This window comes from Planococcus citri, chromosome 2, assembly GCF_950023065.1.
Source record: "Planococcus citri chromosome 2, ihPlaCitr1.1, whole genome shotgun sequence".
Lineage (NCBI taxonomy): Eukaryota > Metazoa > Arthropoda > Insecta > Hemiptera > Pseudococcidae > Planococcus > Planococcus citri.
In genome coordinates, this window is record NC_088678.1 from 42,479,254 (window position 1) to 42,493,454 (window position 14,201).

General features: G+C 33.9%; 1 protein-coding gene across 6 annotated transcripts in view; it reads left to right on the forward strand.

The window, feature by feature from the left end:
- Msp300 (Muscle-specific protein 300 kDa) overlaps positions 1-14,201 on the forward strand; it is a 113,215-nt gene that overhangs the window by 48,470 nt on the left and 50,544 nt on the right. For 4 of the 6 annotated variants that reach the window (XM_065350296.1, XM_065350297.1, XM_065350301.1 and 1 more), the window contains exons 47-90: positions 46-223; positions 308-503; positions 609-683; positions 956-1,102; positions 1,178-1,548; positions 1,633-1,909; positions 1,999-2,163; positions 2,244-2,404; positions 2,494-2,656; positions 2,736-2,885; positions 2,964-3,131; positions 3,209-3,379; positions 3,467-3,622; positions 3,699-3,851; positions 3,926-4,247; positions 4,318-4,493; positions 4,571-4,702; positions 4,785-4,976; positions 5,049-5,333; positions 5,405-5,791; positions 5,860-6,042; positions 6,113-6,319; positions 6,403-6,591; positions 6,678-6,905; positions 6,987-7,193; positions 7,278-7,373; positions 7,444-7,639; positions 7,709-8,162; positions 8,239-8,423; positions 8,499-8,790; positions 8,861-9,211; positions 9,280-9,592; positions 9,673-9,846; positions 10,103-10,213; positions 10,444-10,716; positions 10,789-11,070; positions 11,147-11,359; positions 11,434-11,590; positions 11,656-11,828; positions 11,905-12,028; positions 12,121-12,317; positions 12,401-13,324; positions 13,403-13,711; positions 13,787-14,125. In XM_065350296.1, the coding sequence (XP_065206368.1) occupies positions 46-223; positions 308-503; positions 609-683; positions 956-1,102; positions 1,178-1,548; positions 1,633-1,909; positions 1,999-2,163; positions 2,244-2,404; positions 2,494-2,656; positions 2,736-2,885; positions 2,964-3,131; positions 3,209-3,379; positions 3,467-3,622; positions 3,699-3,851; positions 3,926-4,247; positions 4,318-4,493; positions 4,571-4,702; positions 4,785-4,976; positions 5,049-5,333; positions 5,405-5,791; positions 5,860-6,042; positions 6,113-6,319; positions 6,403-6,591; positions 6,678-6,905; positions 6,987-7,193; positions 7,278-7,373; positions 7,444-7,639; positions 7,709-8,162; positions 8,239-8,423; positions 8,499-8,790; positions 8,861-9,211; positions 9,280-9,592; positions 9,673-9,846; positions 10,103-10,213; positions 10,444-10,716; positions 10,789-11,070; positions 11,147-11,359; positions 11,434-11,590; positions 11,656-11,828; positions 11,905-12,028; positions 12,121-12,317; positions 12,401-13,324; positions 13,403-13,711; positions 13,787-14,125 (10,202 nt within the window). The remainder of the gene's footprint in view (positions 1-45; positions 224-307; positions 504-608; positions 684-955; positions 1,103-1,177; positions 1,549-1,632; positions 1,910-1,998; positions 2,164-2,243; positions 2,405-2,493; positions 2,657-2,735; positions 2,886-2,963; positions 3,132-3,208; positions 3,380-3,466; positions 3,623-3,698; positions 3,852-3,925; positions 4,248-4,317; positions 4,494-4,570; positions 4,703-4,784; positions 4,977-5,048; positions 5,334-5,404; positions 5,792-5,859; positions 6,043-6,112; positions 6,320-6,402; positions 6,592-6,677; positions 6,906-6,986; positions 7,194-7,277; positions 7,374-7,443; positions 7,640-7,708; positions 8,163-8,238; positions 8,424-8,498; positions 8,791-8,860; positions 9,212-9,279; positions 9,593-9,672; positions 9,847-10,102; positions 10,214-10,443; positions 10,717-10,788; positions 11,071-11,146; positions 11,360-11,433; positions 11,591-11,655; positions 11,829-11,904; positions 12,029-12,120; positions 12,318-12,400; positions 13,325-13,402; positions 13,712-13,786; positions 14,126-14,201) is intronic. The other 2 variants (XM_065350299.1, XM_065350298.1) reach the window with 2 other exon arrangements.

Genomic DNA, 14,201 nt, shown 5'->3' on the forward strand with positions numbered 1-14,201 from the left:
TTGAAAATAATTTTAGATTAATCGGAGTGGCATGTTTTCTTACAGATTACACGGGCAACAAAGAGATGCTTAATAAGAGACTGGAAAAATTGAACAGTATGAAAGAAACATTCCCAGAACACGAAGAAAAACTGAAGACGATTGAAGCGGAAGTTGACGCAGTAGCGGCTAATTTACCTGTTCATTATAAAGAATCCATGGTTCGAGATTTAGCCAACGTTAGGTAATTCATTTTTGAACCATTCCTATTCATTCATTAATTAATTCTTGAAATTTTTCCTCTAATGCGTTTTATATTTTAATGAAGGTTCGATTACGAAAAATTCGTTACTGCTTTGAACGAGCTTGAACAAGGACTGCAGAAACAGCTGAATCAGTGGTATCAATACGAGTTGTCACTTCAACAGGTGGTTTCCTGGTTGAACGATGTTGAAGCTGCGTTGAGAAATTATACCGAACAGAATACGTTGGAAGAAAAGCAGGAACAACTTAACAATTACATGGTTAGTATTGATTTTTCATGAAGCTCTCATGCTGAAAAATAAAAAATTTAAGTATTAAATTTCTATGAAAAAAAATTAATAAAATATTCGCGTACGTATAATTAGGACCAACAAAAAATGGTAGAAGGAAAAAAGAACGCTATTAATGAAATAATTACGATGGTTGACCATTTAGAACAAGTAAGAGGGAGTGAAATGTTGACATTCTTTGTGTTTCTGAGTAACGAGTGATAATTTTTCAACTTGATCATCTAACTTAATCCTTTTTTCCCCTCAATTTCATTTGTTATTTCTAGCTTTAAAAAATCATTTCATTATTAATTGAATTCGGTTGTTTCCTAACGACGTTTTTTCGTGTTATTTGAATTAATATTTTAGTAGTTGTGTGATCTAACCTTTATAAATTCAACAGTTTTCACGTTATTTTATAACGCATGCTTATTTTATTTCAGTCATTAGTTGTGAACGCCACACAAAATGAGCCTGTATTGGAAAAGTTGAAAGATGACGCCAGCGAATTATCAGACTACAACGAACGCCTATCCAATAATGTCCAGCATGTTTCATCAAGATTCCAAACAATTCAGAGAATGTTGAAGGTGAAATTGAAATTCATTGAATTGGTATAAAATCGATTATCGCAAGTTTCACTGATGGACATTTCTAATTTTCAGGACTTGTTGAAAAAATGTCAACAATCCGTCAACGATCACAAAGCATACTCGAATAAATATACAGAATTCAACGATTGGATAACTCAGGCAGAAGATAAGCTCAGCAAATGTCTGAACGCTTTGTCTTCCTTGGCTGTTCAATCCGAAATGACTGATAATTTGAATAACTTGAAAAACTTGATCGGTGAAAGACCTCAAGCGGTTTCTCTTCTAAATTCAGTCGTAGAATCGGGTGAAAAATTATACAATGCTACCGCGCCAGAAGGTCGAGAAATCATCAGAACTCAACTAGAAGAAGCTCAAAATCGATTGGATAAATTATTTGACCGTGCTACTGCCACCGAACGCGATGTGCAGTCTAAATTATCAAGGTATGTAGATTTGGTTTTATGAATTACTCGTATACTAACAACATGAATCAATACCCAATACTTATGAAATCGTTTTATTTTCAGTTGGAGCGGCTTTGAGCAATGTTTACTCGATCTCCAAACGTGGCTGAAAGAAATCGAAGCCACTTTGGCCAACGAACCACAACTCAAGTGCACCCTTGATGAGAAACGAGCACAATTACAGAAGTATAGGGGTTTGTTGAACGATGTTAATCAACATAATCAAGGTTTCGTTAAACTCAGATCTATGTATGATGAATTACCTCAAAAAGACGACGATATTAAAGAAACGCTCGAATCCGTTATTTCGAAATACGATGATATTGTCAAGAAAACTAAAGTAAGTTAAAATGATGCCTAAAGAAAATAATTTTTCAATGCGATTTTGAGATATAACAATGGATTTTTGTTTTTTCTTTTAATTTTTAGGACCTAGTAGATCAGTATGAAAGAATTGTTGATGAACATCAACATTACTGCAAAGCGATTATGGAAGCTCAGGAATGGTTAGATGCTACGAATAACACAGTTATATTATGGAGTGACTTGGACCCTGAAAGAGTCTCCGTTGAAAATAATCTGGAAAAATTAAAAGTAAACACTTCATAAATTCGTAATTTTGATTCCTAAAAAAAACAATGTTTACATTTTTTGAAAATTTCATATCAAAACAGAATCTAGAGAAAAAGTTACCTGAAGAGAAGTATAGAATTGATGAAATTTGTAATTACGGAGAGAAAGTTTTACCTGGAACGAGTGATGAAGGTAAAACCAACATCACCAAGCAAATTGATACATCTCAACAAGACTGGGAAATTTTGTCGACATCTGTAAGGTAAATGAAACCCAGATACATACAAGGTTGTATTTTTTTGTATTACATATTATTAAGAATGAAATTGATACATTTTAACAAATTTTCAGGAATGCAATTACCGTTTTGCAAACCAAATTACAGCACTGGGGTGAATATGAAGCATTGAGGGATGAATGTATGTCTTGGTTAAGAGACACCGATTCAATCGTTCATGCTATAGATTTAAAAGCCACTCTCGATGAAAAACGCGAACAATCTGATTTACTCAAGGTGAGTATTGAAGTTTCAGCAGTGTTCTTTAAATATGTCCGAATTTGAGAACCTTATTGTTGTATTTTTTTTTCTACAGAAATTGCAAGGTGAAGTTAGAGCTAAAGAAATCGAAATAGACTCGCTGATGGAAAAATCTCAACATCTGTACAAAAGTTCTTCCATACCACGTTCATTTTCCATCACTGAAATAGGTCAAAAATATCATCAATTATCAGCTACCGTCAAAGTACGAGTTATTTTTTCATTTAGAGTAGAAATTTCTAAAATGAAATGTGAGTTTGATTACCTAATATTGATTCTACAGGATTTGAACAATCGTTGGCAACAATATCTAACCGACCATCTGGAATACGAAAAACAAATAAATGAGAATGTTAGTTGGTTGGATGGTATCCGAAATAAATTGGAATACTGTTCGGATTTGAGCGCTTCGTCGCAAGATGATTTGGAACGTAAATTGGAAACCATACAAGTAAGCTGATTAAAATTTTGTAGTTATTTTTGGTCATTTCAAGTTTCATCAAAAACTAAAATTATTTATCGTATTAGGACTTGATTATGTACAAAGAAGAAGGATACGGTAGAATGCAACGTTGTAACGAACAAGCTCACATTGTTCTTGCAAATACCGCTCCTTCCGGTCACGACGCTATCAACTCGAATTTACAAAAATTACAAGAAGATTGGAATATGTTGGCAGCCAAAATGGTTGAAACAAAGGTATGATTTAATTAATATTTTGTGTCTGAGATTTTGACTTTGAGGCGTAAAAAAAATCTTGAATTATTTCTTTATTCGAAATTTCAGAGAATACTGGATGATTCGATTTTGAAATGGTTTGATTTCCTGGAACAAGTACAACAGCTTCATTCCGTTGTCGAATTATTAGAAAAATCTATCCCAGAACTGAGTCAGTTCCAATCTACGTTACCCGAAAAACGTTCTCAATTAGATCAAATAAAAGTACGATTGAATTTTTATTCATTAATAAAATGGACCATGGCGTACTCATCTAATTGATTTTTTGATCCGTTATCAGAAATTGGACGAAAGAACAAGATCAGAAACTCTCGAAGTGGATGCTTTGAAAGCTAAAGCCGATGAAATGCTAGCCAGTGGACAACAGTCTCATGCTGCTAATCAAGCGAAGGAGATTCTTGATAAATTGGACCACTTACAAGATCAGTTGAAAGTATGTGTGCTTCTGATTCATTTCATCTCACGCTAATACGAGTACATTTTATTAATAATATTTTAAATTATTAGAAATTGGTTTTGGATCGTGAAGAACAATGTAAAGATCACAAAGCGTACAAAGATTCAACGGAATCGTTGCAAATTTGGTTGAATCACGCTAAACAAAAAATACCTTCCATGAAAGAACGCTCTCTCAGCGATAAATTAGCCATTGAAAACGTTTTAACTCCGCTGGAAAATATTTTGAACACCAAAGCTCAAGGCGAAGCTTTGTGGGAAAATGTTAAATATAAAAGCGAAATCGTCATTCCCAGTACATCGGATGAGGGCAAAAAAATCATTAAGAAGGAAGTTTCGGATTTAACCAACGGTTTCAATTCCTTCTTCCAAGGTATGTGAATTCAGCTATCAGAGGAAATTGTGGATCAAATTGTGATACGATCGGTGATTTTTTTTTTTAGATGTGAATAATCAAAAAGCTCAATTAGAAGAGATCATCATTCAATGGAGAGCATATAAAGAAGAATATGAACGTATTTCGGATTGGTTGCAAAAAATAGAAGACGCTATTAAAATGCATAAAACTACCCTGTTTTCCAATGTCCCTGAAAAAGAGAACCAAGTAGCTGAAGTTCAGGTATCTATTTTGACAGATTAAAAAAATGTTTGAGATTTTTTTCAATTCAATATTGATACATTTTTTTTGATACCCAGAAACTTTACAAAGAACTTGACGATGGCCAGTCGCAGATAGAAAAATTCAACAATACTGCAGCCGTATTATTGGCTTCTCATTTAGATACTTATGTTAATAATCAGCTACGTCATTTAAATTCGAGATACCAGGTAAGGAAACCAAATCTTGTATAATACGATAATTCGTGCATATTTCATGAAGAATTTCATCTTCAATAAATATTGTCTCTAGGTTCAAATGAATATAACCAAGGATGTCTTGAAAAAAGTAGAAACCAATTGCGAACAACACAAAGAATTCGAATCGTTACTTTCTCGAGCTAAAGTATGGATAGAAACGGCCAAACAAACCGTCAAAGAATGCAGCGAAGTACCATCTAGCAGTACTCACGAAGAATTGCAAGAAAAATTGGATCGCATTCAAGTAAGAAATTTAATAGATTTATCAATAAATATTATATTTGTTGTTAATAATATTTCATTTTTATTCTGATAGGAATTGCTTCGCGAACGTGACGATGTCCAAAATCTAATCCATTCTACTGTCAATAGCGGTGAGAAGGTGTTACGTAACACAAGAGCTGACGGCAGAGATGTCATTAATGAAAACCTGAAGGAAATCCAAGCCGATTGGGATCGACTTAATCGTAAAATCTTGACTGCCAAAGTTCAACTGGAAACCAGCTTGTTGCAATGGGCTGATTATAGTTCGTCTTATTCCCAACTTCAGCAACTTCTCTCTGAAAGAGAAAATAAATTACAACAAGTTTGCGAACAAAAGGTAATTATATGCGTTTTTCGCTTGGGCATAGCTTTGGGAAATTCGACTATATTTTAATTTTTTTTTTTTAGATCTCGAAAGCTAAGGTGAAAGACGTCGAATCCGGTATTGTGAACAGTTCTCGCTTGGGAAAGAAAAAAGACAGATTACGTGAAACTAATAACATAGTTCGAGACATCGCCAGTATCGAACCTATGATTCAGTCAGTACATGTTAGAGCTGGCGATTTACAACAGGCTGTGCCCGCATCGGAAATCTCTTCAAAATATGAAACTCTTTCGAAACAAGCCCAAGAACTTTACCAAAAACAGAAGGAAGCTATCGATAGTCATCAACAGTTTATTGACGCGGCTCTGATATTTACTCAATGGTTACGAAACGCTCGCGATCGTTTGAGTAAAATTTCTGATACCACTGGGGACAAAGAAGCGCTGAGTGGAAGAATGACTCAGCTAACGGTAAATCATTTCTCGAAGTACTGAAAATTATTCGTTGATCAATTTGATTAATTTTTGTGGTGTTTCAGATTTTACAAGGCGAGTTGCCCGAAGCGCAGAAAAAATTAGAAACTGCTCTCAGATTCGGAGACGCTGCTTGCACCAAAGCTGATGAACATGAAAAAGAAGAACTCGAAGAAGAAGTTGCATTATTGCAAGAAGAATACGATAACTATACTGAAGCTTTGGTTCAAATGAAAACATCCCTTGAGGTAGAGATTTCTCAATTATTTGCCATTTTTAGTCAAGTTCTGAGGTTATAATGTGGTTTTTTTTTGGCAGCGTGGCATTGCTAAATGGTCAGAATTCGAAGATTACCAAAAACGAGCCAATAATTGGTTAATTGAAGCCGAAAAATTGGTGCAGTCGTTCAATAAACTTAAACCTAATTTGGAAGAAAAGAAAACTGTTTTGGAACAATTTCAAGTTCATCTTGAAGCTCTATTTGATTGGCAAAAAGAGCTTGATGAACTGAATGTTAAAGCTCAGGTATTTTTCTCTTTTGAAAAATGACCAACCATATATTTTTCGATATTGTTCAAACACTCATGATTTTTTTTTTTTTTTTGTAGGAACTGTTGAATATCTGTTCGGATGCAAGAGTGTCCAGCATGGTTACCCAAATGTCGACTAAATACAACGCTTTACTTTCCATGGCTAAAGAAACCATGCGTAAGTTGGAACTTCATTATCAAGAACATCAGCAACTTAATTCGCTGTATCAAGAATGTCTAGATTTTGTTGCTCGAACTAAAGAAAAGGTTCGATATTTGTTGTCTTCATATTTTTCCTTTTTTCTGTATTTCTTCGAGAAAAGAACTTTATTCGATACTTAATATGTTTTCAGATAACTGAATGTGAAGATCTACCGAATACGTTGACTGAAATTAATAATAAATTACAAATGCTTAAAACAATCAAGAACACTTTAGAACAAGGTCAAAATAAATTACGTTATGCTTTGGAGCTCAAAGAAAAAGTTATTCTTAGTACTGAACAAACCGGAGCTACGAAAATTGTCGACGATATCGAGTCTTTGAAGGGAGAATTTGACAAGTTGATGAACGATGTTCAGGTACGATTCAGATTATAAAATAATTTTTCACGATAATTTGAAATTTTGGTTTAATGTTTACTGAAATTAAATGATATACAGGATCTAAGACAGAAATTATCAGTTCGTGCTACCCAACTTGAAGAAGTCAACAAAGTTTACATCTTGTTATCCGATTGGCTGAAAGATGTTGAACAAAATATCAAAAGAGATCAAGGTGAAGGGCCATTCCGCGATTTCAGTGAAAAGAAAACAGCGTACGATAAGTTTAAATTGATACACGCGGATATTCAGCAACATTCTGAGATGGTAATAATTTATTATATGTAAAATTAATCCCTCACCCTAAAATATCCTTTGGGTACTTATTCTATTGATTGATTTACATTCTAGATTGATCGCTTGAAAGGATTCCTAGCTGATGACAGTTCTTTATCTAATAAAGATTTCCAGGAAGTCTTCGATAACTATGAAAGCGTTGAAAAACACGTATGGCTCAGTTTTCTAATTTTTCATTTGATTGAGTGAAGATTTTATTTAATATTTTCTAATTATATAGGTGAAAGACGTTATCGATAAACTGAATAAGAGTGTTAAAGATCACGAATCTTATCGCGAGCTCCACGACAAAGCTTTGGAGTGGATTAAAGTTACGAAAATTCAAGCTCAGTCGTATACAGATTCTCATGGGAAGAAAGAAGATGTGTTGGAAAAATCGGACAGGTTATCCAAGTTGAAAGAAAAACTTCCTCATGGTAAGTACGATTATAGCTCTCCATTGTGTAGTGATCTATCAACATATACTGACGTGATGGTTTTTTCAGGTAATGACTTGATCGAAAAAGCCAAACAACTTAGCACCGTTGTAATTGAAAACACAGATTCTGAAGGCAGCGATAAAATAAGACAAGATATTGAACATTTGGAAAACGAAAGAGACGAAATCAATAAACTTATCGAAGAAAACGAAGATACTTTATCGAAATGTGTCGTAGCATGGGATAATTTCCTTACTGTTTTTAATGCTTTATCCGAATGGCAAAACAGTGTCTTGAAAAAAGTCAACGAAATCAGCAATCGAGACATGAAAGCTTGTACTACGAAAGATTTAGATGACTGTATTGTTTTAATGGATGAAGTAAGCGATCAAAAAGTCCCCGTCGAAGAATTAGCCGATAGATGCGAAACACTGATGGAGCTTTCAGCTTATACCCCTGTTAGAGATGATACACTACATGTCCAGACAACGTACACTACTTTGTTAACCAACGTTCAGAGGTATTTTAATATTCATAAATTCGGCAAAAATGTCCAAATATGAATTAATTTTAAATTTAATGTTTAATTTTTTCAGCCTCGTATCGAAAATCGAAAAGAATATTTCCGACCATAGCGAATTCACGAAGGCCAAAGAAAGCTTACAAGACTGGATCAAAGATACTCGAAAGGACATTCAAAGTTGTGTTGGAGAAGGTGATCTATCTTGGGTCAATGATAAAACGAAAACCCTTAGTGCAGTTTCCCAACGTTTACCCGAAGGTAAAAATTGACTGAATTATTTGCAATAAAATGATATTACTTACCTCTATTAATCAACTCGATAATGTATTGTAGGTGAACAATTATGGAACTCGATTCAAGAAATATTTACGAAAGCGCTGAATGCTTCTCCGGCCAATAATCAAGTTTCTCTGAGAGATGTCATGACTGAACTTCGAAACGATTGGACTTTACTCAACAACGAGTTCAGTTCAATTTCCGGTCACTTGAAAGTATCTAAAACTCGATGGGAAGATTTCAATGATTCCATTGAGAAATTCAAAAAATGGCTCATTAACGCTAAAGAAAATGTTAAAAAACAAGAAACAAAATCTGAGCTTTCTGAAATGAAGACTCAATTAGAAAAGTATGTTATCGGTTTCTTATTTGAGATATTTTCAAGGACGCAGAATAAATCAATTTTTTTTCTGTTTCAGAATGAAAACTATTCACGAAGAAATCTCGAGTAAACGAATCGATGTTGATCATTTGCTGAAAGAAAGTGAAGTGCTATCTTCGTGGGCTAAAAATGACAAAGTTAAAAAAGAACCCGAAACTCTACAGAAGAATTGGCAACAATTACTTGAAGAGTGTTCCAAGAACGAAAAACAACTAGAATCTGAAATACAAGACTGCTCTAATTATCACCAATCTTTACAAGATTTGGAAAAATGGGTATTACAAATGTCCTTCCAATTGATGGCTCATAATTCGTTGTATATTACTAATAAAGCTCAGACAGAGGAACAAATCTCTCAACATAACGAATTATTACAAGAGATTCTCAGGTAAATATTCTTGATTTAAAGTAATCTATTCTGACGTTGCATAAAAATTGAAAATGTTTCCTTTTCAGTTATCAAAAAGTAATCGAGGATGTAAAAGAGAAAGGAAATCAACAGATTGATCGTTACGAACCGGTCAATCCAGCGATTCGAGATGTTATCGAACAACAACTTAGTAATGTACAAGACAGTTACGATTCATTGATTAAGACGGCTAACCAGATCAAGGCTCGTTTGGAAAATTCATTATTGAAATTCCAAGAATATGAAGATACATTGGACAGTATTTGGAAGAACTTGGATGAATTAGAGACATCGATTAATATCGATATTGACGTACCAACAGATTTAGGCAAAGCAAAAATATTATTGGAGTCTATGCGAGTGAGTTATTTTGTAAACATTTTTATCGCTCTTTGTAAAATAATTTTGAACAATTTCATTCACCATAAATATTTTCTTAGTTACTCCATAATAAATTACAAGCGGAAAAAACACGATTAGCTCATGCTGTTCAGAATTGCGAAGCAGCTATTGCTTGCGTTTCCCGACCTGGTAGTCCTACTGGAGCTCTTCATCCTCCAGTTTTCGACAAAGAAATTACCGTTCGATTGAGACTCGAAGATAATATCGATCAGGTATGGATTGAATTTTCTAAAGTGTGGGTTAACGTTTGAAAATTATGTATGAAAGTATTATTTGGTGACGTCCTGTGTGTTTCACATGTTATTATATTAGTTCATGTGTGCCGTCCAATTCACTTGTAGATAGTTATTGGGTTTTTTAAAAACATTTACCTATAATTTACATTAACATTTTTCAACTGGGGAAACAGTTGATTATTTTTTTTGCACGTTTGTTTGTATTTAATGCGTTCTTGCTTGCTATAACCAGCCTCCCCTTGGAAATATTTTGTCGATTGAACCTTCTCCAAGAATTGTGAAATTATTAAACGATGCTGAGTCTACTGGTATTGTTGAGAAACTTAATAACTATTCCACTCCCGTAAGTAGCGTGAATGTTTTGCTTTATATTTAATAAGCATAATAATTGATCATTCCATACTAATAAATATTGATATAAATTATTTTTTGAAAATTATGACTATTTAACATTTGGAAAAATATTTACTTACTTAATTTTTCATATTTGTTGGAAAAATGAATAATGATCTCATATGGAGAAATTGAAAAATATAGTACAATTTGATTGAAAAATTTCGATTGAATTTTTAGGTTCAGAATCACCTGTCAATGTTGACGAAAACTGTGGCTCAGCTGGAAGGAGCGGAGAAACAAAAAGACGAATTATTAGACTGGATGAAAGAACAAACTACTATCGTAGCGGAATGGAAATCAAAACCAGTGAAATTACGTGTCGAAGCAAACTCCCCCGAGCTGTCGAATATTCAATCAATTATTCCTTTGGTCGACGAGAAACGCAAAGAAATTCCTGATTTACCAGATGATGATGAATTATCGAAACAGTTAGATTCCTTGGAAGAATTTGTTCGTATTTCAGTTTTTATTAATTTTAAATAATCGTAATATTGATTTAATTAACATTTGTTTTTCCCTCAGATCAACGATACCTTGACTACAAAACGTAACCACATCAAAGATATTGAAGAATTCAACTTATGTATGGCCCATCTGCACCATTACTACGATGAAATTATAAAGAAAATAGACGCTACCGATTTGGGATGTGGTTTAACTTGCAAGCAAAAATTAGACACGTTGAAAAATTTACAAGAAAATTTCGAAGATGAAAGCTCGAAGAAAATGGCCGATGTAACATCGACTGCTGAGAAAATTTCTAAACATGTTAATAATTTCGATGTTAAGCAAGTTGAAGATCAAGTGAGTTTTACAATAAAAAAAAGTATTGGGTAATAAGTTTATACCTATTTAAACATATTATTCTATTTTCAAACAGACTAAATCATTGCAACGCCGCCATAAAGATATTCTTAAACGCCTGGAGAGGAAACTCAACGGTTTAGATTCAACGATTAAAATTTACGATGTTATTACACAAGAAATCGCTGATACCCGTAATTGGATCAAAGAGAAGATAACAGCCCTTCAAAATCCTCCTCATTTGGGTTACGAATTAGCAGTTGTTGAGAAATATATTCAAAGTCTGAAGGTAATTTTTTTTCCGTTTTTAGAGGTGTGATTTTTCATTTCAATCGGTATTAATTTTGTGCTACATATTTTCAGGCTGTGATGAAAGAAAAGAACAGTAAACAGGTGCTTTTAAATTCTCTAGTGAAAAAATCCAACTCACTTCAGTCGCAGCTAGAACCTGCCGAATTCGAGGTTTTAGAAAGTAAAGAGTTGAAATCACTGGAATCCGAATTGAACGAATTAAATGACAGTACGTTCGAAAGAATTTCCAATGTACCATTTTAGACGAGAAATTTCATGAGAATTTATTTGCAGAAATTTCCACTGAGATGACGAACGCTGAAAAATACAAAAATGCTCGAAAAGAATTCGAAGACTTGTTGGCATTCTGCCAGACTTGGCTGAAAGAGAAATCTGGCGATGGATTTATTCTGAAACACGAACCTCTATCGTCTTCAGCTGTCCAACAAGCTCTACAAAATTTGAAGGTTCGTAGTGGAGATTGGTGAAAAGTTGATTTGATTAGATTTGATTTTTTACGTGTATTCGTTTAATTGATTTCAGAACTACGAATCAACCTTTATATCATTTGAAACTGAAGAGCTTGATCAATTGCAAAAACAATCCGGTGCTTTGCTCAAAGACTGCAGTAAAGAAGATTCCGATAAACTGAAATCGTTACTGGAAGGTACTACATAGTACATACATATAAATGAATGAGACGGAATTTTTCACGTATGAAGAGGAAAATATTAATTAATGATATAATTTTTTTTATAGATGTGTCTACAGGCTTCGATAAATTATCCAACAAGCTAGCGCCACAGCTCGAAAAACTCGAAAATTTGATAATTAATCGTAAAGGTTTCGAAGCCGAAGTGGAAAGTGTCACTAATTGGCTCAATAATACGGAAAATCTACTCAACACTGAATTGAAGACTACGTCCTTGAATGTAATTCAGGAACAATTGAATCAGGTATTATATTACTTCATCGTGTGCTTAAAACGACGACTTGAAAAAATTACTCTTTAAATTAATGCCACTTTTGACGATTTCAGTTCACCAATTTTGAAACATCAATTGATGAAATCGGTTCACAAATTGATAAACTATTCAATACATCCTCTGAAATGAAACTCAACAACCTCGACAGCATCACAGTTACAGATATGTTATCCTTGATCAAGACAAGATATACTCGTGTCCTTAATGGAATGAAAGATCGCCGCGCTCATCTCGAGAAGATGCTCGAAAAACACAACGACACTCAAAAGAAAATCGAGCAAACCTTAGAACTGATTAAACGAGCCGAAGAAGAGATGAAAGAACTTAATCAGCCCATTGGACGTAACGTTGAAGATGTTTATGAAAGAACTGCCGCCTATCAGAATTTATTATACGAACTGAAAAATTGGCGAACTGGTCTAAGTGACGTTGACGGAATCACTGAGATACAAAACGTCACCCATCAAGTAGACGATTTGATCTCAGCTGTAGAAAAACGTATCGCCAAACTCAAACAAGCTGTAACAATCAGAGAACAGTTTATCGATCTTGTTTCAGACATCAACATGTTTATCACTAAATATACCGAAGTTATTAGAGAAATCGAACGACCCGGTTACACGATCCAGGATAAAATCAAAAAATACGAAGATGTTATCGCCAAGATACAAGAATACGAAGCTAAATTGTTGTCGGCTTCCGAAAAAGGCGAACAAATCGCCAACGAAGGCACCGTCATCGATCGCAATAATATTATGGAACAATTACAGCAACTTAAACAGCAATTGCTTACTTTGCGTAAGACTGTCGAGCAACAAATTCAGCATCACGCAGCTACTGCTGCTGAGCAAGCAAAATTAGTACAAGAACTGGAAGAGGTTATCGAATGGTTTTACGGACGTGAGGCTCAAGTTCAATCTCGTCCTTTGCTTTTGATATCTATCGACAGTGTCAACGAAGAGATCGATAAACATCAGGTAATCATCTGTTTTTTTTTTATCCCAGTAATTTTACAAATTTTTTTGAATATTTTTATCAATTTTTCTGCGTTTTAGGAGTTGAAAGATGAAATTGAAAAACAGCTGGCTCGTATGAAAACCATCAAAGAGACAATTCAAGGTAGTGATGCTGCATCGAGTGCTGTAAAGGAAAAATTAAGCGAGGCTCAAGTTCTACTGACTAGATTACCGATCGAATTACAAAATCGAGCCGATTACTTGCAAACCAATCTTAACTATCGAGTCGAATATGACAACTTGAGGGAGAAGTTTTTCGAATGGATTAATTTAGCTGGCGAAAAATTAAACGCCAATGAAAAAGGAATCAATTTGGATACTGTCCAGTTGGATTTAGAAGATCATATTGTGAGTTTTCTAGAAAATGATTAATTTATGCTTCATTTCAGCTTGAATGATAAAAATGAATTTTTGGTATTTCAGGCCTACTTCAATAATGAAAGCAGTATTCGCGAATTAATTAGCGAAAATATTCAAAATTGTAGTGATCTCATTAAAGTATCTCTTACCCTCGAAGAACAAGAAGAACTCGCTATGAATCAGCAACAGCTTCTTCAAATACTTAAAAATACGCTTAATAGTGCCCGGTCTAAACAAGCTACCCTTTCTCAAGCTAACGAATTATGGAAAGAATTTACCGCTATGATCAATCAAATTGAATTGGTTATATCTAAAGCGTCTCTAGTCGAAGAACCAATTTGTAATTTGTCCGGTTTACTATCAAAAATGCAAAAAATTACAAATGTATTGGACGATATTAAGGTACCTACTTAATTTATAATTGATACCTATTATATTATCTTGACTTGACAAATTTCAGCTAATAAAATAATTAAAT